Raw genomic sequence first — 20520 nt, forward strand, 5'->3', positions numbered from 1 at the left:
TGAACTATGATCCCCCAATCTCTACTTCCAAGTAGTTACTATTACAGGTTTGAGCCGTAGTACTCAGCATGACTTGGTCTCTTCAGGCTTTGTTATCTGTTTTACTTTTCATCTAGGGCATCCAAGTAGTAAGGTTCTAATCCTCTCTGAAAATACAACAACCACATTGTGTGTGTGTGTGTGTATGTGTGTGTGTGTGTGTGTGTGTGTGTGTGTGTGCTGCTAGGAATGGAAATTATGACCTCATACATACGAAGCATGAGCTCTACCACTGAGATCCCTAGCCACTATATCCACATTCTTGAGACACTAAAAAATGCAAATGGCCACTTGTTAATTTGTGTTTTTCTCACCTTTCCAACATACCTATACTACACTATCCTAGCTGATCTCTAGGATACAGTCACTTTGCTCCCACAAAAAAACTGCCAGTAGAGAAATAGATGTGCCTTGTTCTCTCTTGAATAGATGCTAAGACAAAATTAACTTGAAGAAATGCTCATCCTTGAGTTTGAACTATCTTTTTAGTGAGAATTCCTCCAAATCACTAGGCATGACTAAAGCTTTTCCATTATACTCTAGTTCATTGAATACGTTTAATGTTATATTTAATATACTATGTTATACTAAGTATAATTCATTGTTGCACTAAGTAATTCACCAATGATTCATGACAAAATTAAAGCCAGAAAGGACAATTTATGCATTATCTAGCTTTTGAATAATTTTTATGCCATTACTAAGGCTTGAACTCAAGGCCCAGATGCTGCTCAAGGATAGTGTTCTACCACTTGAGCCAAAGTTTACTTCTGGCTTTTTGGTGGTTAATTGGAGATAAGAATCTCATGGATTTTCCTGTCTGGGCTGCCTTCAAACTGTAATCCTCAGATCTCAGCCTTGTGAGTAGCTAGGATTAGAGGCATAAAACTACTGGCTGTGGCAATATTTTTTTAACTCAAGGCTTTATGCTTTCCAGCAGACACACTACCACTTGAGCCATGCCCTCAATCCAACATTTGAGGATTTTGACAGGCAACAGTGAAGTGATTTTCCCAGAGTCACACAGCTAAGGGTTCCTTTCACTGTTTTCCTATACTCAATATTCTCAAAATTCTTTGTACAGTTTCCCATTTCACGGGAGATTTCCAAGATGAGCACCACAAGAAAACAAAAGCATTTGGAAGCCCTGTTTATGAAGATCTTAGAGAAAGTAAGAGTTCTTGTGGATCACACCATGCTGGGGAGAATGTAAGGGGTCGGGGGCAAATGGATATGAAGCCAGCTGGCCCAAGTGACTTAGACTCTGCTGGCAAGGCATTTTTTCCTAATGTGCTTTTCTCCTCCATCCCTCCAAATCTTGAGCCATGTCTGTTTAGAATTTAAATAGGTGTAAAAGGAGCCCCCAAGAAGTACTCTTGGGACTTTAACCTCTTTCAGTCCTCTTTTTCTCATTCTGTGTATGAGACATCAAAGAGACCTGGGTATAGTTCAGTGTAAAGGATTGTACAGATAGGAAAGGCCCTGGGTTCAATCCCCAGCACCTTCAACACACATGTACACAAAATGGTTACTATGCAGGGGTTCAAACTCCCAGACCTGTTACTTGCTACCATAAGAACCTTAGGCTAACTGACTTAACCTCTCTGTGCTTTTGTTTTATGTACCCATGGAGGAAATAATAGTATCTAAATTACCTTTATGAGCTAGGTACCCTTTTAATTCCGTATCCCCTCCATAAGAAACACTCCACAAATAGGAGTTCCTCTCCTTTCCCCTCTGCCCCTCCCTCTCCTTCATATGACTAAGACATATTTCATTAAAAAATTGTTATTATTATTAATTTGCAGTGTTGAAGGTTAAACCCAGGGTCTATACATGTTAGGCAAGTGCTCTAAAACTGTGACATACTCTCAGGCTTAAAACTCTATCTGCCCCATCTTTTTATTAAAGATATCAGTCAGACACAGAGCAATGTAATGCTATTTCTCCCATTGAAGAAATGTTCTCGGGCCTAGTGAATTGTTAAATATTTGTTGATAGGCTATAAAAATAGTTATGTATATATAATAAAGCAAGTGGTAACATTTTTGATACTTGCCTTATAATTTTAAAATAAACTCTGCTGCTTTTTTATTAAAATAGTGCAGAGGGAAATATGGGCTAAAGCAGTCTCTTCACCAAAGGAACCACATGAAGCCACTCACTCATTAGGAAGGTCTTGCTTTGCAAATGACTGGCAAGACAGTGGGAAGTCTGTATTTTAAGACTATATCCTGCCGGGCGCTGGTGGCTCATGCCTGTAATCCTAACTACTCAGGAGGCTGAGAGCTGAGGATCTCGGTTCAAAGCCAACCCAGGCAGAAAAGTCCGTGAGACTCTTATCTCCAATTAACCACTAGAAAATTGGAAGTGGTGCTGTGGCTCAAGCAGTAGAGCACTCACCTTGAGCTGAAGAGCTGAGGGACAGTGCCCAAACACAGAGTTCAAACTCCATGACCACCACCAACAACAAAAAGACTGTATCCTCTGTACCTAGAACTATGCACACTAAATGTTTCTTCAGTGAATAAATAATTCAATCTAGTTGTAGTCTATACAAGGAAAAGAACACAATCTGTCTTAAGTGTGATACAGATCACAGTCCAAAAAAGAACAGCATAAACTGCCAGCCAGGCCACAATCAGATCAGTTTCCTTCTCCACTGTATGTCTATCCCCAAACCAATTGTGCTAGTAAGTATCTGTAGGCCAAACAAATTTCAAATAGATATCTCCATCTGTCAACAGATTAAAATGATGCCTAGTTAACACTTAGTTACGTTTATGGAATAAACATTTTTTACTTGACTTTTTGTGGGTATCCTGACAACTTTATCCTACAAATTCTCCCTTATTTCTTTTGGTGCTGAAAATCCAACCGAGGACCTTTTACGTACTATGAACAATTACACTCCAAACTTTCAATGTTTTTCTTTTTTTCTTTCCTTCATTCTCTTCCTTCTTTTTGATTTTCACTCCATGAAGTTTTATCCAAGAACCCAGTTCAACCAGACATACAAATTGCTATAAATTCTAAGTCAGTGTAACCCAAATTAATATAAAGTTATCAAAAAGAAAAGGATCCCATTTGTCTAGAACATACTCATAATCATAAGCAAACCACAAAACACAATGGATATGCATGCTTACCCATACACAAGTATAAACTCTGAAGGCTTACAGTATTTTTCATTCTTTTTCTCTACTTTTTTTAGACGGTGAAAGAAGAAAGGATTATTTTCATCATTGATGAGGCCCAATTTGTAGATATAGCCTCCTGGACCTTTATGGAAAGGCTCATCCAAAGTGTTCCCATCTTCATTATTATGGCCTTGTCTCCCTTCATTGACACTCCTTGTGCATCTGCCAGTGCTATAATGAAGAATAGGAACACCACCTATGTTATCCTTGGTGCAATGCAGCCTAAGGACATCCGCAACAAGGTCTGTATTGATCTCAATGTGAGCAGCATCTCCAAAGAGCTGGATGCGTAAGTGATTTGTTTCTTTACTGAAATCTAGTATCTAGGTCCAGACTATACTAAATTCCTTAGTATGTATCTTGAAATGCTTATTTTGGTACTTACACTTGTCCTATCATTTGAGGACATTAAATTATACTTGGTAGGACAGATACTGCTCATCTTTTCCACATAGCTTCCCTGCTAAACTTTGGAAATTGTATAAATACACATATGTATATACATATAGAGCGATATCATTATACATGTGTATAAATCTGCATTTACCTTTCAATCTATAAATCACAATTCTAGGAATCTATTTCCAAGATACATTGACAAAAATGCAAAGTGATATATAGACCAAGTCTTTAGGCATAATTTGTGTGAATAAGAGATCAGAAAAAATCCAAATGTTCATCCCTAAGAGGATAAATATAAACAACTAGGATGAATCTATCCAACAGAGTCATGTATAATAAGAAGAAGTGAGAAAGATCTACTTATATAGAGGTATGATCATGGTACACTGTTGAGTGAAAAAAACCAAGGAGGAGTCCAGTATGTACTATGTGCAGCATGCTTTTGATCTCCATAGAAGTGTGGTTCCAAGTAGATCACCATTAAAGGAAAAGCTGGAATGCTGAAGAAGCAAGGGTATTATACTATAGACACTGGGTTCATTTTTCCCTTTCTAACTTCTGCTGAAGATATGTTTATCTGTCAATATATATCAAATTTTGAATCCATCATTTCAATTAAACACAGTCATTTTCACCTGGCTTTGGAGCCTTGAGTTGAAGAGCTGAGAGACAGCACCCAGGCCCAGAGTTCAGGCCCCACAACTGGCTAAAAGAAAAGAAAAGAAAAGAAAAAAAAGAGAGAGAGGATATCACAATTTTTTATTAAAATGTTATGTTTGTCTTGAGCAGAACATGTAGAGCATGCTCTTATGTCTAGTAAATATATTTTAAAGGTAGAGGTGATGCTGGAGGTAAAACAATTTATAAAAAAAATTTTAATTCTTATAATTTATCCCTTAATAGAAATTGTTTATCAGCTTTAATGTTTTTATTTGAATTATGATTTTTATCATTCTGTTCTTAACCTCTTTTATAAACATAAAAGTGGGTTTCTGCTAGTGAAATTAGCAGACATTTGTAATTTTATATTTCTGTTAGGCCATGTAACTTAATATTTGGATACTTGATAACTTGTTTTGTTATGTAATTAATTTATGTGTAGTTAGAGTTCTGTGGAAGACATAATTTGACATTTTTCACTAACTTGTAAAAACTTAGCATGGTATCTTTTATTTTTTTGGCCAGTCCTGGGTCTTGAACTTGGGGCCTGGGCACTGTCCTTGTGATCCTTTTGCACAAGGCTAGAACTCTACAACTTGAAGCATAGTGCCAGCATCTGAATTTTTCTTTGATTAATTGGAGATAAGAGTCTCAGGGACTTTCCTGCCTGGGCTGGCTTTGAATTTAGATCCTTAGATCTCAGCCTCCTAAGTAGCTAAGATCACAAGTATGAGCCACCAGTGCCTGGCCAGTGTGGTATCTTAGAGATCTAAATTAACAGTGAAATGTACTTTAAAAGATAATTAATCTGGGTATTGATGGCTATAATCCTGTAATCCTAGCTTCTCAAGAGGCTGAGATCTGAGGAACACCGTTTGAAGTTAGCCCAGGCTGGATAGTCTGTGAGGCTTCTATCTCCAATTAAGCACAAAAAGTTGGAAGTAGAGCTGTGGTTCAAGTAGGTAGAGCACTAGCCTAGAGCACAAAAGCTCAGAGATAGCACACAGTTCAAGCTCCAGGACCAGCAAGAGGGAAAAAAAGGATAATAATGATAAATAAATATGTGAAAACTTTAAAAAAAATCTCCAAAACTTTAAAACAAATAAATGGAGAATGAAAGCAGAGTAATTCCAAGTATTGAAAAAACTCAACTTTCCTTCCTAAAAGACATTGTTTTGGTGGTGTTGGGGAATGAACTTTCAGGGCTTTGTGCACTGTGCCTCTTGAACCATGCCTCAGCCCATTTTAGGTCAGATCTCATTTTATGACCTGACCAGCCTGGGTTGTGATCCTCCTACCTGGGCTTTCTGGAGTCACCTGGATGGCAAACCCTCACCACTGCTCCTGGCCATTGTACTTCTGCCATAGCTGGGATAACAGACACTCATTAATGTGATGCCTGGGCTGGTCTAGAGCCATCCTCTCCAAACTTACACCTCCCAAGTAACTATGATTACAAGCTCCAGCCACTGGCTCTGATTAAAAGATGGCTCTTTGACAAAAACAGTTTTCCTTGTTGTCAATTCAGGTACCTGGTAGAGGGAAGCTGTGGAATTCCATATTACTGTGAAGAATTGTTAAAAAACCTCGACAATCATAGAATTCTCCTTTTCCAACAAAAAGAGTCTGAGGAAAAGACAAATGTGACCTGGAATAACATGTTCAGTAAGTCTCACAATAATGTGTTTTCCCACAATGTGCTTCTGTTATTGGTCCATCTGCGAAGAGAATGGCAAGAATGAGGACTATTCCATAGGCTGATTCTGTGTAAAAAACAAACCAAAAAAATACTTTTAACATAGCCTGGGGCTCACTGAACTGGGCCAAAGAATGCAAACCTACAATAGATTTGACAGAACACTGGAAAATATCTTAAGGCCAGAGTTAGAACTGAAGAAGGACTTATATGTCACCTACAGCGTAAGATCACTTATCTTCCAGAACTTGTTAGCTCATTGTGGTTCCTATACTATAGAGGATGACACGTGGTGTGATGGCCTGAAGGAGGCTAGTTGGAATTTTTATTAAAACAACTTAGTATTCAGATGCCAGTGGCTCATACCTGAAACCCGAGCTACTCAGGATGCCTAGATCTAAGAATCATGGTTTGAAGTCAGCCTAGGCAGGAAAATTCACAGGATTTCATCTTCAAACTAACCAGTAAAAAGCAATGCTCGAGGCATGGCTCAAGTAATAGAGCATCAGTCAAGGAAGTAGAAGGCCCTGTGTTCAAACCTAGTCCCACAAAAAATAAAATAAGACAAATTTGTACCAGAAAATAAAAACTACCACTTGTATTTAAAAACAACACAAAAACAATTCTTGTTGGGTGCCAATGGCTCAAGCATAGTCATAGTTATTCAAAAGGTAAAGTCTGAGGATCACAGTTCAGAGCCAGGACAGGCAGGAAAGTTTGTGAGACTATTATCTTCATTTAATTGCCAAATAAGCCAGAAGCGGAGCTGTGGCTCAAATGGTAGACTTTTGGCCTTGAGCACAAAAGCTCGACAGTGCCCAGCTCCTAGATTTAAGCCCCAGCACCAGCACAAAAAAAGAAAAAAGAACAGAAAAGGATAAGAGAGAGAGGGTGGGAGGGAGGGAGGAAGGGAGGAAGGAAGCAAGGGAGGAAAGAAATGAAGGAAAGAAAGATGGAAGGCAGGGAGGGACGGAAGGAGGGAGGAAGAAAGAAAGGAAAGAAGGGAAGGAGGGAGGGAAGAAGAGCGAGAGAAAGAAGGAAAGAAAAAGAAAGGAAGGAAGGAAGGAAGGAAGGGAGGGAGGGAGGAAAGGAAGGAGGGAGGGAGGGAAGGAAGGAAGGAAGAAAGGGAGGGAGGGAGGGAGGGAAGGAGGGAAGGAAGGAAGGAAGGAAGGAAGGAAAGGGAGGGAGCGAATGGCTTTCCATGACCAAATTGACCAAATTAGAATTACAATTGAGAACAGATTATTAATAGACTTTTACTGCTATAATGGTTATTTTTGTTTGTTTTTGTTTTGGGGTCTGGTTGTGGGGTCTGAACTCTGGGCCTGGGCGCTGTCCCTCAGCTCTTCAGCTCAAGGCTAGCACTCTACCACTTGAGCCACAGCGCCACTTCTGGCTTTTTTCTTTTTGCTTATGTGGTGCTGAGGAATCGGACCAAGGGTCTCATGCATGCAAGGCAAGCGCTCTACCACTGAGCTACCTTCCCAGCCCCTATAATGGTTATTTTTAGACTCAAAGATTTATTACCTAATCCATTAACCAATTAACTAAGAGAAGAAAATATGTAAATATGTAAATATTGGCTCAACAAACATTTATTCAGTGTTTGTTATGAGTGCTTCAAAAACAAGCAATTTGCTTAAAATCCTTCAGTCTTCCAAAGCATTGAAAAACAGTGTGAAATTAGGGATATGTTGATGGTTGCACAACATTATGAATGCAATACCTGCCACTGAATTAGATACTTTAAAATGATGACTTGTATGTTTTGTGAATTTCACTTCAATTAAGAAAAGAACTAGTCAGGTGCTGGTGGCTCACACTAGTAACCCTGTCTTACAAGACAGAGCAAACTTGCTCACTTAAATATCTCTCCCTTCTCTTACAAATACTTCAGTGCAACCATGAAAAGCCAAGACTCATGACTTCATCTAATCCTAACTTTTCCCCAAAAGTCTAATCTCCAAATATCATGACCATATGACTTGAGGAATTAAATTTCCACATAAGTTTTGGACAGATGATCCACATCCAATAATAGCAGTTAGCCTCTAAACAGATTGGTTGGGTTACAAATAATTGCCTCTTCAGAAACCTGTGGTCTAAGGAATAAAGACCAGTCTTCCGTGGTGTGATGTTAAATGTCCTCCCTAGAGGGCTCACAAAGTAGTGTTTCACATTCATATCCACCAGGATCTGACACACTGTACTTCTGACACACTGTACTTTTGATACATTGTACTTTCAACACACTGTACTCGCCACATGCTGGTTGATTCACATTTCCCTAGGAGACCCCTGTGGCTTTGCCCAGATCTCTTCTCCGCTTTCCACTGGCATATTTCTTCATCCTTTAAAGAGCAGCCATATACTTCCTCCTCTTTCTCCTCCATGAGGGCTTTCTGAATACTTCAAGTTTGAATTAATCATTCTATGTGTTGGTAACACATTACTCTTTGATGTTTAGCTCTTAGTCATGCTTCCTGGTATTTGTACATAAGTCCTCCTAGCTTTCATGTATCTGGAGGGCTGGAAGCATGCATATTCATACTTGTAGCCTTCATAAGATATGATGTATTTAAAGTCCTTAATAAATACATACTCTATTGATATACAGTATCTGGCACTTACTGTTTATGCCTACTCATTTGTCTGGTCGTTCTGCTCTTTGAATTCATGACTGATCTCTTCAGGAGATGAGGAAGTTGGCTTTACAGTGTGTGTGTGTGTGTGTGTGTGTGTGTGTGTGTGTGTGTGTGTGTGTGTGTGTGTGTGCGTGCGTGTGCCTGCCTGCCTGCCTGCCTATCTGTCTGTCTCACACACACACCCTCTGGTAGTAGCCATGTCCTAATTAGAGTTCAGTCCATATAATGTGTTTGTTTCTATTTGAATGTGGGTATGTAAATGTGCAGACAAGATATATCACTCTGTTATGAGAAGTAACCTAAATTCATTATGGATCTAACTTCTATAAAACTATATGCTGTGGAAAACACTGACAGTTAATACTATTTGGGGGGTAGGTAGGAAGAAAAAAAACTTTTTTTACTCTCTTAATATATTTTTTATTGTAAAGATACTGTACAGAGGGGTTACAGTTTCATGAGAATAAAAAACTTTTTAAATCAAATTTAAGTTTTCATACAGCAGTTTTACATAGAACAGAGCATTGCAAAATATTTGACAAAACAATGCACATCTCTACCCTCCCTTTCTTTTGTATATTCCATCCAAAAGTTTATAGGAAAATCAGAGTTTTGAAGACAGGATAATGACTCTCAACTTTTCTTCTGTCTTAACCCCATAGGGAATCTCACTAAACCAACAGGGGAATTCAATGTATTCGGCCTCAACAAAGATGATGGAGTTGAAGAAGTCTGCAATCTTGTAAGTGGTGTCCGGCTGAGAAACTTGTCGCCTCCAGCATCATTAAAAGGTGAAGACAATTTGTCTTGTATCAATTTTCTAGTAGGTTCTACATTTGCTATTTCTGACATGACTAAAGAGGAAGGAAGATAATGACATAGGTTCTTTATTTGTTTTTTATTGCCCCGTTTGGGGGAAGGGTCTGTGGTAGGCTTGTTTGTTCTACCACTACTGGATTCTGATTTGAACAAATGTTTATTCAGGTCATTGTAGAATGGGATGTAGTTCATTTTCAATTAAAAAGAAACGAAATGATGAAGAAAGAAAATGTAAGGTATTTTCTACCACCTACTATCTAATTTTAAATGATTGTTTTTGTTTTGTTGTTGTTGTTGTCTGTCATGAGGTTTGAACTCAGGGCATGGGCACTGGGCTCTATCCTTGAGCTTTTTTGCTCAAGGCTAGTGCTTTACCACTTTGAACCACAATACCACTTTTGGTTTTCTTGGTGGTTAATTGGATATGAGAGTCTCATGGACTTTCCTGCCCAGGCTGGCTTGGAACCGTGATCCTCAGATCTCAGCCTCCAGAGTAGCTAGGAATTCAGGTACGAGTCACTGACACCTGGCAATTTTAAATGTTTTTAAGAATGGCCTAGGGACAGCTTCAGTCTCTCACTCTTCAAACAAATGACATTTCTGTGACATTTCATTTTCTGTGTCTCCTGAAGTAAGGGAGAAAGAGTAGTTTAGCTTCTACTGTGAGCAAAGGGACTGGGGATATAGCTCGTGGTATTATTCAACATGGACAAGTCCCTAGGTTTATTTTGGCACCACTGATAAAGGAAAGTAAAAAACATAGATGAGACTCTTATCTCCAATTGACCAGCAACACACACACACACACACACACATACACACACACACACACACACACACACACACACACATACATACATACATACATACATACATACATACATACATACATACATACATACATACATACATACATATCCAGGAAGCCATGTGAGCTATGAGACTCAACCTTAGATGAGAAGTTGAGACTGGAGCTATGAACTCTCTAACTCTGGCTCATGATATGTAGATAATTATATCTGCTGCAAGAGTAAATGAATCTCTGGGGCACTTAGAGAGACAAAGAGGCCTTATTGCTGATGGGCTCTTGGGAAAAGGAGAGCCATTTAAGAAAATAGAGGAGACCAACTTTATAGAAGGTCTACAAAGAACAGGACTGGTAGGCTTGACTTCCAAGATCTACCATGACCTCTTCTTTCCTCATACATCTTTGTCATACTCTAACACAAAAGCAGTGCTACTAAATCATTTAGTCTCATTTTTGACATGTTATTTTTAGATTGTAACATCTGCATCTTTTGACTACCAGTACAAGTGCTCTTTATGAATTAGTGAAGTATTTTTAATTACCTTTAAGTAGTTGTACAAAGGAGGAGGTGCCACGTAACAAAGCAATTTATGAATACAATGCATCTTAATCAGTGTCACTCCTTCAATGTTCTCATCCCCCTCCATGCATCCCTTTGCTTACTTTTCTTAGTTTTGTGGTATATACAATGAATTCTTGACTGCATTCTCTCCCCTTCCTCCTTCATTCATCTTTCCCTCTTCCTTTGGCCCTACCCCAACTCTTGGATGTACCCATTTCCTGGTGTTGATTTTGTTGGACTTTGACCTAGTTTTTCTAAAAGATTATACTATTTAAGCTCTTCATAGAGGCTATTATACTTCAATTAATTTATGTGTAACCACTTGCATACCACCCAGTGTGTTTACTTATAATTTTATAGGTACATTCTAGCTAGCACAAATAAGAGAAAACATTCAACTTTTTTTGTTTTTTTATTTTTTGGTCGGTTGTGGGGCTTGAATTTTGGCTTGGACGCTGTCCCTGCGCTGTTCAGCTCAAGGCGAGTGCTTTACCGCTTGAGCCACAGCACCACTTCCTGTTTTCTAGCGGTTTATTGGAGATAAGAGTCTCACGGACTTTCCTGCCTGGGCTGGCTTTGAACTGCAATCCTCAGATCTCAGCCTCCTGAGTAGCTAGGATTACAGGCGTGAGCCACCAGCTCCCAGCTTGACTTGTTTTTTTTGCCAACAAGAAACTTATCATAGGACAGTTGTGTACCTGGAAAATGCATCTGATAAAGACGGATAACTAGCTCCCTCTTGTATGGCTTTCTGCCTGCAGAAATCTCTCTGGTTCAGCTGGATAGCATGAGCCTTTCCCACCAAATGTTAGTGAGATGTGCTGCAATTGTTGGCCTGACCTTCACTACAGAGTTGTTGTTTGAGATTCTCCCCTGTTGGAATATGAAGATGATGATCAAGGCCTTGGCTACCCTAGTGGAATCAAACATTTTTTATTGTTTCCGGAATAGCAAAGATCTTCGATTGGCTCTGAAACCTAATGTGGCCTCATTTGAGGTGCATTATCGCTCCTTGTCTCTGAAGCCCAGGGATACTTTGGGTAAGTAGCTCCTGGAATTTCCTTTAGTTAAGGTGACATCTAGATTAAAGAGCTGGTCTGTCCTGGGTAGCAGGTGCAGATTTGCTGCCACTGCCTGGCTGAAAAGCCCTTCATGTTCCCTTTAGCTCGTGGTGAACAAGAAGAGCTCCGTGAAATGGAAGGTGAAGTGATTGAGTGTCACATCATTAGATTCTGCAGGCCTATGATGCAGAAAACAGCCTATGAGCTGTGGCTCAAGGACCAGAAGATAGCCATGCATTTGAAATGTGCCCGCTTTTTAGAAGAAAGTGCTCATCGGTGCGACCACTGCAGAAGCAGGGACTTTATTCCCTATCACCACTTCACAGTGGACATTCGGCTCAACACTTTGGATATGGAAACCATTAAGAAGATGGCTAAATCGCATGGATTTCAAAGTAAATATACCTCATTCCTAATGAATCCTAAGTGCTCCTGGGAATTAGGGACACTAAGATCTAGAAAACATAGGTCTGGATCTTTAGGACTTCAAGTTCACTGAGGGCTCAGGCACAGAGAATAATGAGACTTCACCAACATAGAACCACAAGGAAGGGAAGAGAGGTACATACAGCTAAGTCTAGCAGGGCCAGTCTCACCATGAGCCTGTCATAGAGAATTTAAGGACAAGGGACTCTAGCAAAATAGAGTATAACCAAGCTTAAATTAATTTACATCAAGGGATGGAATCCAAGAAGGTGCTAGGGGAAGTGATATCTGATGTGGTAAAGGGAGAGATTGGTCTGGATTCAAACAGGTTCCAGTGGAAAAACACCATGAGTAGGGGAGAATTAGCAAGGGCAAGAAGGCTCCTGAAAAAGAGAGCTTGGGTTTAAGGCAGGGATTCAAAACATCTGAGAAGCAAAAGTAACATAGTTATTTATAAACCAGTAACAAGAACCAGCCATGTGATCTGAGAACAGAGGACTCAAGGTATGCAAGGGCCCATGACCACCGAGCAGCACCACCAATTGCAGCCTCCTTCCTGGTGAGCAGGAAGTGGGTTAGTGTGCTGTCTGCCCTTGCCAGAGGGCCTCAGTGATTATAGCTAAAACTGATGGGGAAAGCAGGGCAACAAGTGAAGAGCTCCTAAATTAAAAGGATATGAAAAATCAAGGAGAAATGTGCATAAAATATTAAGCACATAATAAACACCATATAAATATTTGTTCTAGTTCATATACATTCTCACTGGCTCCAGCTTCATGGTGGGCATTATATTCAATGTAGAGACAGCAAAATTGAGCTTTCAGAAGCTAAAGTGACTTTAGCAAAAGAGAATGAGTAACAGACTTTGTTCCATTTAATTCCTGCAGCATGTTTTGAGCTTCTCAAAATTCAGGCTTGAATTTTTGGATAATACTATACTTACTCAGAGATTAGAAAAAAGTTCCACAGTGTGAGCTACATTATTTTATTTTATTTATTATGTTAGTACTGGGGATTGAACCTATGACTTCACACAGGCTAGACACCACTGAGCTTGTTATCCATCCTCAGCATTGGGTATGAATCAGGTGATTCTTTTAGATTGTCTTTTTTGTTGTTTTGGGAGGTTTTAGTTTATATTTTTATTGTAAAAATACTGTACAGAGGGGTTATAGTTACATGAGTAAGGTAATGAGTACATTTCCTATTGAGAATTGTTACCTCCTCCTTTGTTTTTCCCCTACCATCCCTTCCCTTCCCTCCTCCCTCCCACCCACCTCCACCCCTGGAAGTTGTAAAGTTTGTTTTCAACATAGTGTCTTGTACATCTCATTGTTACAATAGGTCAACCTGTATCCTTATTTCAGCATTTTGTTATTTCACTTCCCCTCCCCAAATTAGAAAACTGTACATACACAGGGCACCAGAATCAAATACAGTGAAAACAGGGGTTATACCATGGGGGAAGAACATACAAAAGAAACAAAAAAATCACACAGTACATTATAAATACATTAAAAACAACAGCAAGAAAGATAAAACCTCTTGTGTCTCTTATCTTGGGGTTCATTTCACTTAGCATCATCTTATATGGCCATATATACATAGCTTTTGAGCTTTTCTGCTTGTCCTAGACATATACTAGTTATTGCAGACAAGGGAAACCATGGGACCTATGTTTCTTTGGGCCTAGATTACTTCACTTAATAAAAATTTTCCAAGTCTTTCCATTTCCTAACAAATGGGGCAGTGTCATTCTTTCTGACGGAGGCATTGTATTTATATACCCCATTTTCTTGATCTATTCATCTAGTGAGGGGCATTGGTGTTGGTTCCATATCTTACCTATGGTAAATAATGCTATGGTAAATAAACATAGTTGTGCTGGTAGCTTTAGTATACCCTTGTTTGTGATCCTTTGGGTAAATGCCTAAAAGTGGGATTGCTGGGTCATAGGGAAGCTCTATGTGGAGTCTTTTGAAGAACCTCCATCTTGCTTTCCAAAGTGGTTAAACAAGTTTATACTCCCAGCAACAATGCAGTAAGGTTCCCTTTTGGTCACACCCCCTCCAGCATCTGTTGGTATTAGATTTCTTGATTATAGCCATTGTAACTAGGGTGAGGTAGAATCTCAATGTTGCTTTGATTTGCATTTCTTTTATGGCTAGAAAACTTGAGCATTTCTTCATGTATCTATTGGCCATTCTTATTCCCTCTTTAGAGAAGTTTCTCTTCAAGTCTTTTAGCCCACTTATTAACCAGGCAGTTTCTTTGAGGATTTGTTGTTTTAGATTTTGTATGGACTTCTTTACCTACTTAATTTGGTTTTAGTGTTCATTCTCCAGTCCCTTAGTTGGTTAATTATCATTTCATTGGACTCCCTTTCCTTCTGTTGGGCTTCAATCAGCATTCCTTTTGTGGCCTCCATGGATTCCCCCAGCTTTCTGTTTGTGGATTCCATGAGTGTCTCTATTAATCTTTGTTTAGTCTCATCCCACTTATGCAATTCCTGTATTAAGTTTTGATTAGCTTCCTCATGCTCATGAAATTCCTATATTAATCTTTGATTAGCCTCATCATGCTCACTAGTTCCTGTACTAGTCTTTGGTTAGCCTCATCACACTCACACGTTTCCCTATCACACTTTGCAGGCTTTCAATCTTTTCATTCAGCATGTTTACCAGTAGTGTTTGTAGAGTATTTGGGGAACTCTCCTCTGGATTATTCATTAACTGCTCTGTTGCCTGATTATCATGAGTAGGAGTTGAGATACCTGGACTTGGCATTTTTCTTGTGTTTCTCCAGCTTGTTCTCACCATTTACGTATGAAAGCAAAATGAATTCTGTGCTAGAACACCATTTTAAGGCAAGCATCAACCACAGCCCTGTAGTTGCACAGATTGTTTAATGCAGTCAAAATAAGTACAGATACAATCTAGTTCAACATATACAATCTAGTTCAACAACAAACTACTATGGAACAATGATCTAAGAAAGACAAAGAAGGAGTCAGCAGACCCAAAAGTAATAGGTTTAGGGAGAATTGTGCGGAGAAAATAAGATTAAAGGAATGTGGGAGGGAAAAGGAGAGAATTTAACCAAGACCTAAATTCAGAGGAAAAAGATAGAAGGAAAGGAGGAGAGAAATAAAGAAAAAGGAAAAATGTAAAAAATAAAAATTTTAAAATGAACCACTTAAAAATTATATAAGTGTAAAGAAATAATACTACAATTAAAGGAGTTAAGGCTGAAAGTTTGTGAATTGAGTACACACACAATGAAGGATAAGATCTAATAGTCAAAGACCGGTATATAATCTGGGATGAACAGAACAGCAATAAAGTCATGCAAAAACACAAAACAAAACAAAACAAAAAGACCAAAAGGGCAAAGAGTAAAAAGAATTTTATTTTTATTTTTTATTTTTTGTGAAAATACTGTACAGAGGGGTTACAATTACATGGGCAAGATAATGAGTACATTTCTTATCAAGCAGTGTAGCCTCTTCCTTTGTTTCCCTTTCCCATCCCTTCCCATCCTTCCCCTGCCTCCCCCTCATAAAAAGAATTTAAACACACACACACACATAAAATAAAAATGAGGGAAAAAATAGAAACTTTTTTTTTATTTTAAATCAGGTAGAAAAAAGTTTTGAAGTTTTTGTTTGTTTGTTTTATAGTGGGGATGGATCTTGTGTCTTCCCTGTGTCCATAACCAGTCCCTTGGTGGAGTCTTTGGTTTGCTTGTGATGTTTGATTTTCCTGTGGCTTGATTGGTTTCTTGAATCAATTTGTTTGAGCAGGCAGAAAGAAGCTCTGCCTTATCAGGGACTTCATGTCCCTCCTCCCAGGCTAGTTCACTGGGAGGGAGATCTGCTTTGAATATCACAAAAGGAGGAGATAGCTGTTTCCTCTAGCTTTGGAGTTGCTGTGATGGGCTAGGTTGTGGATAGGGTTGAGGTCTGTCAGCAATCAGTAGCTTTTCCCTGAGGTACTAGCTCCTGAGACATTCACACAGCCCAGCCTGGAGCCATTCCCAGAATTTATGTTTACTGAGTTTCAATTGTTTTTCTTTTACCCCTCCTGCAGCTGAGTCTGCTGCCTATGCTGAAGTGGGGAGGGGCAGCCTCTGGCTCTGTTTGCCCAGTGAAGAAAGTCACTCCTCCATGGGCAGAGGTGCCTCTGCCTGGGAAGGGTAACATTCACCTGGGTATAGCTGAGCCCCACAATCAGGTTCCTTTGACCTGTTGAATGGCTCCTATTGTCTTCTTCCAAGGCCTGAGTTATGTGCTACCTGCTCTGGCTGGGTTTTTGTCAGTATCAAAAATGGAGTTCTTCTCCAGTGGTGAGGGAAAAGCTACCTTCCCATGAGAAGGAGTGAGGATTTCTTGGGGAAACTCATACCTTTCCCTTGGTTTCTGGGCCATGCACAGTCTGCGACTATCTGTGGTCAGCAGGGTGAAGATTTCTGTTCCTTGTCAGTTCTTGCAGGTGGTGAGTAGAATCTGCTAGTACATAGCCTCTGGTGCCTTGGTCCGGGGCTCTCTCTGTTGATATGGTGGCCACAGCAGAAGCAGCAGCAGCAGCAGCTGCCGCCACCACTGCTGCCGCTACGGACTCTGGCAGTACTCAAATCTGTCTCCTTAACCAAGCCTCCTGGATATTTCCTCTCTGGCCAAACTCTCTGTACTATGACAGCACACTTGTTGTGACTCTCTAGCCTTGGACTTTTCACTGGAACACTAAAACTGGTTTCTATGCAAGAATTTGCTTAGCCTTGGGCTGGGAAGGTGGCTCAGTGGTAGAGTGCTTGCCTTGCATGCATGAGGCCCTTGGTTCGATTCCTCAGCACCACATAAGCAAAAAAGAAAAAAAAAACGGAAGTGGCACTGTGGCTCAAGTGGTGGAGCCCTAGCCTTGAGCTGAAGAGCTGAGGGACAGCGCCCAGGCCCAGAGTTCAGGCCCCACGACTGGACCAAAAAGAAAAAAAACAATTTGCTTAGCCCCCAGCTTCTCCTCACCATCTCCCTCCAGACCTCCAGACTCCTGTTTTGGATTTTTTGGAGACAAGGTTTCCTTTTGTAGCTTAGGCTAGCTTTGAACTCACTATATATCCCAGACTTGCCTTGAACTCTCCTCTTGCCTCTATGTTTGGGACACTGGCACTGAAGATGTGCACCAACATTATCACCCTCAATTTTTGATCAAACCCTTTGACCAAGGAGGAAATAACATTTGTCCATCTACTTTTTACTTGAGTCTCTCTATGTAGCTCAGGCTGGCCTCAAACTCAAGATCTTCCTGCCTCAGCCTTAGAAAGGCTGGGATTACAAACATGTGCCACCATGTCTGACTCCCCATCTCCTGAAAGAAAGAAAACAAAAGAAAATGAAACAAGAGAAAGAAAGAGAAGAGAGAAAGAGAGAGAATGTGAGTGTGTGTGTGTGTGTGTGTGTGAGAGAGAGAGAGAGAGAGAGAGAGAGAGAGAGAGAGAGAGAGAGAGAGAGAGAGAGAGAGAGAGAGAGAGAGAGAGAGAGATCAAGCAGATCAAGCTTTCAGTTTAAAACAAGTCTCTGGACCATAAGGGTTTGAAGACTCCTGAGGGCTTGAGCATGGAGAAGGTGAGACCTGACAGTAGTCTCATCCCACTGGGACTGGAATGATGTCAGGAAATATGTCACCGAGCTAGTATTTATTACATGTCCTTTCATGCATTATATTTTTCCAAAATTGGATATAGCTTTTTTATTATTATCAGAAAAGTAATGTGTGTAGAGCATGATGCCAACAGTGAAATTTGTGTCCAGGGTTCCAAGATACAATAAATGTCATAATGTAAAGTAAGGTAATGGGTGGACCTGCAGAATTTGCAAAGGACTTAGCTGAAAATTGATGGTGGTTTATGATCCTTCATCTAGATCTAAGAAGAGGTGGGGATGAGGAGGAGTGTGGCGAGGGCTAAGATTGGTGAAGAGTTAGAAGTGCTGAGGTATTCTTAGTAAGTATGCCTCTCTCATGGCTGTTTCTCTCATCATCTCCAGCCTAGCACAAATCATTTTAAGGACTTAGATATCTTGAGGCTGGCTTCATACCTAGGAATAGTAAAGTGAGCTGTGGCTACACTAGAATCAAGCTGCCTGCCTAGAGTTTGGGACAGGTGTAAAAGGTGTTTCCATTAATCAGATTTAACCTGCTTGGGAGGAAAACAAAAACAAAAATAAAAATGTAAAGTTCTTCCCAGGAGTAACTTTTGGGAAAGAGATATATAAAGATCCTGTAGTTTTACACCTGTTTGGTGTGCTCACACACCCTTACATACAGAAGTAAACTTCACATTGCTGAAAAAAAAATCTGTAGGAGGACTTCTGGGGGAAAAAAAAGCAGGAAAGTATGGGGAGTGAACTGAAGAGGACGCATTGCCTTAATCAAGGAGTCTCAGTTGGAGGATCATAGGCAGGGCTCTATTGAAAGAACCAAGGAAAACATCAGTAGAAAAGATAATAAAGAAATGTACGCATTATCCTGCCCATGTAATTGTAACTCCTCTGTACAGTATGTTCACAAATAAAATAAAATAAAATTTAAAAAAAAAGAAAAGATAATAAACAGGGAAAGAATATTCCAGATTCTGTAGACTGTCTCTTATTCACTCCACCCCTTCACACACACACACACACACACACACACTTTTTATATTGACATTTTATTGAGAGTGGGTATGTTCACATAAGCTGATAGCTAGTGTATAGGCTAGTTTGAGCAGTTGGCCTCTAACAGGCTGGCTAGGAACTTCAAAGAAGTTCATGGATTCATTCATTATTCATGGATCCTGCACAAAGTCTTGGCTGCTCTGGAGCACATGTGACCACATGTGTCTGAGTGACATCTCTGTTGATCTTTCATTGGAACCTTGAGTGAGAATACGGCTCCATGACTGTTCTTAACAGAATTTCTCAACTGTTCAAAAAGCTATCAGATAAGATGTAAATAAAGACTTTAAAATAACTAAACATTTTATCTTAATAGTAAGTTCTTGGTCCACTGCTTACCTGTATACCTTCTGTAGTTCTTCTCAGGGGCAAACAATTTTTATTATCATGATAAAGGCATTTTACAGAGGGGTTATAGAGGTGATGAGTACATTTCTTTTTTGACAATGTCACCCCTCTCTCCCAGTTTTTTTTTGTTTGTTTTTTTTTTTGTCCGATCATGGGCCTGAACTCTGGGCCTGGGCGCTGTCCCTCAGCTCTTCAGCTCAAGGCTAGCGCTCTACCACTTGAGCCACAGCACCACTTCCGGGTTTTTTCTTTTTGCTTATGTGGTGCTGAGGAATCGAACCCAGGACCTCAGGCATGCAAGGCAAGCACTCTACCACTGAGCCAACTTCCCAGCCCCTCTCCCAGTTTTTCCCTCCCATTCCCATCCACAATTGTATAGTTCATTTTCAACATAGTATCTGGTGAGTACCATTGCCTTCTTGAAGATAGATAAGTGAACAAACAAGCCAAAAAGAAAAAAAAAAGAACAAAAAAAGCCCTCCTGTTTCTATTAGGGGAAAATATTTTTGACTTAGCTGTTCTTTCTAGTCATTACTATCACTAAATGGCATGTTAACACTACTGTTTAAAAAGTCAAATTCTGACATTATCTGTTTAATTTTTGCTATAATGAATGAAGATTTAACTCTGTTTTATCCATTCTCAGTACCTCTCCCTATATGTGTGTGTGTGTCTGGGTGTCTGTGTGTGTCTGTGTGCACATGTGGAAATGTGTATATGTGAATTTGGAGGGATAAGGTCTTGCCATGTTGCCCAAGTTGACCCCAAATTCCTGAGCTCAAGAAATCTTCCCACTTCAGCCTCCTGAGGAGCTTGGATATTAGATGAAATCTATTATGCCTATTCTCTCAATATTATTATATTATTCATACTTACTATTAGACAATTCAGTGAAATATTTCTAAGACGATATAAATGCCATTACAGAACCAAGTCATATATTATGATAATGTTTCTAAGCATTTGCTTATTTGAGTTGTCCGAGAGTTTCTAGGAAAGTTTTCTTTTGGTATTGTCCCCTACTTTAGTCTTGGCTGGATACTCTGTCTATCCAGTATGACCCCTAGGTAATACTGATCAAGGACATAATTAGAAGAAATTCAAGGATGGTGTATTTGGCATAAACCAGACAGTGGTGAAGTTGA

At 39.7% G+C, this 20520-nt stretch overlaps 1 protein-coding gene across 5 annotated transcripts in view; it reads left to right on the forward strand.

Annotated features, from left to right (window-relative positions):
- Adcy10 (adenylate cyclase 10) overlaps positions 1-20520 on the forward strand; it is an 80520-nt gene that overhangs the window by 46156 nt on the left and 13844 nt on the right. For 4 of the 5 annotated variants that reach the window (XM_070034150.1, XM_070034153.1, XM_070034151.1 and 1 more), the window contains 6 exons: positions 1124-1210; positions 3254-3528; positions 5830-5966; positions 9305-9433; positions 11593-11871; positions 11997-12287. In XM_070034150.1, coding sequence (XP_069890251.1) covers positions 1124-1210; positions 3254-3528; positions 5830-5966; positions 9305-9433; positions 11593-11871; positions 11997-12287 — 1198 coding nt within the window. The remainder of the gene's footprint in view (positions 1-1123; positions 1211-3253; positions 3529-5829; positions 5967-9304; positions 9434-11592; positions 11872-11996; positions 12288-20520) is intronic. The other variant, XM_070034154.1, reaches the window with a different exon arrangement.

This window comes from Dipodomys merriami, unplaced genomic scaffold (genome assembly GCF_024711535.1).
Source record: "Dipodomys merriami isolate MVZ:Mamm:240054 unplaced genomic scaffold, mDipMer1.0.p SCAF_24, whole genome shotgun sequence".
NCBI classification, from domain to species: Eukaryota; Metazoa; Chordata; class Mammalia; order Rodentia; family Heteromyidae; genus Dipodomys; species Dipodomys merriami.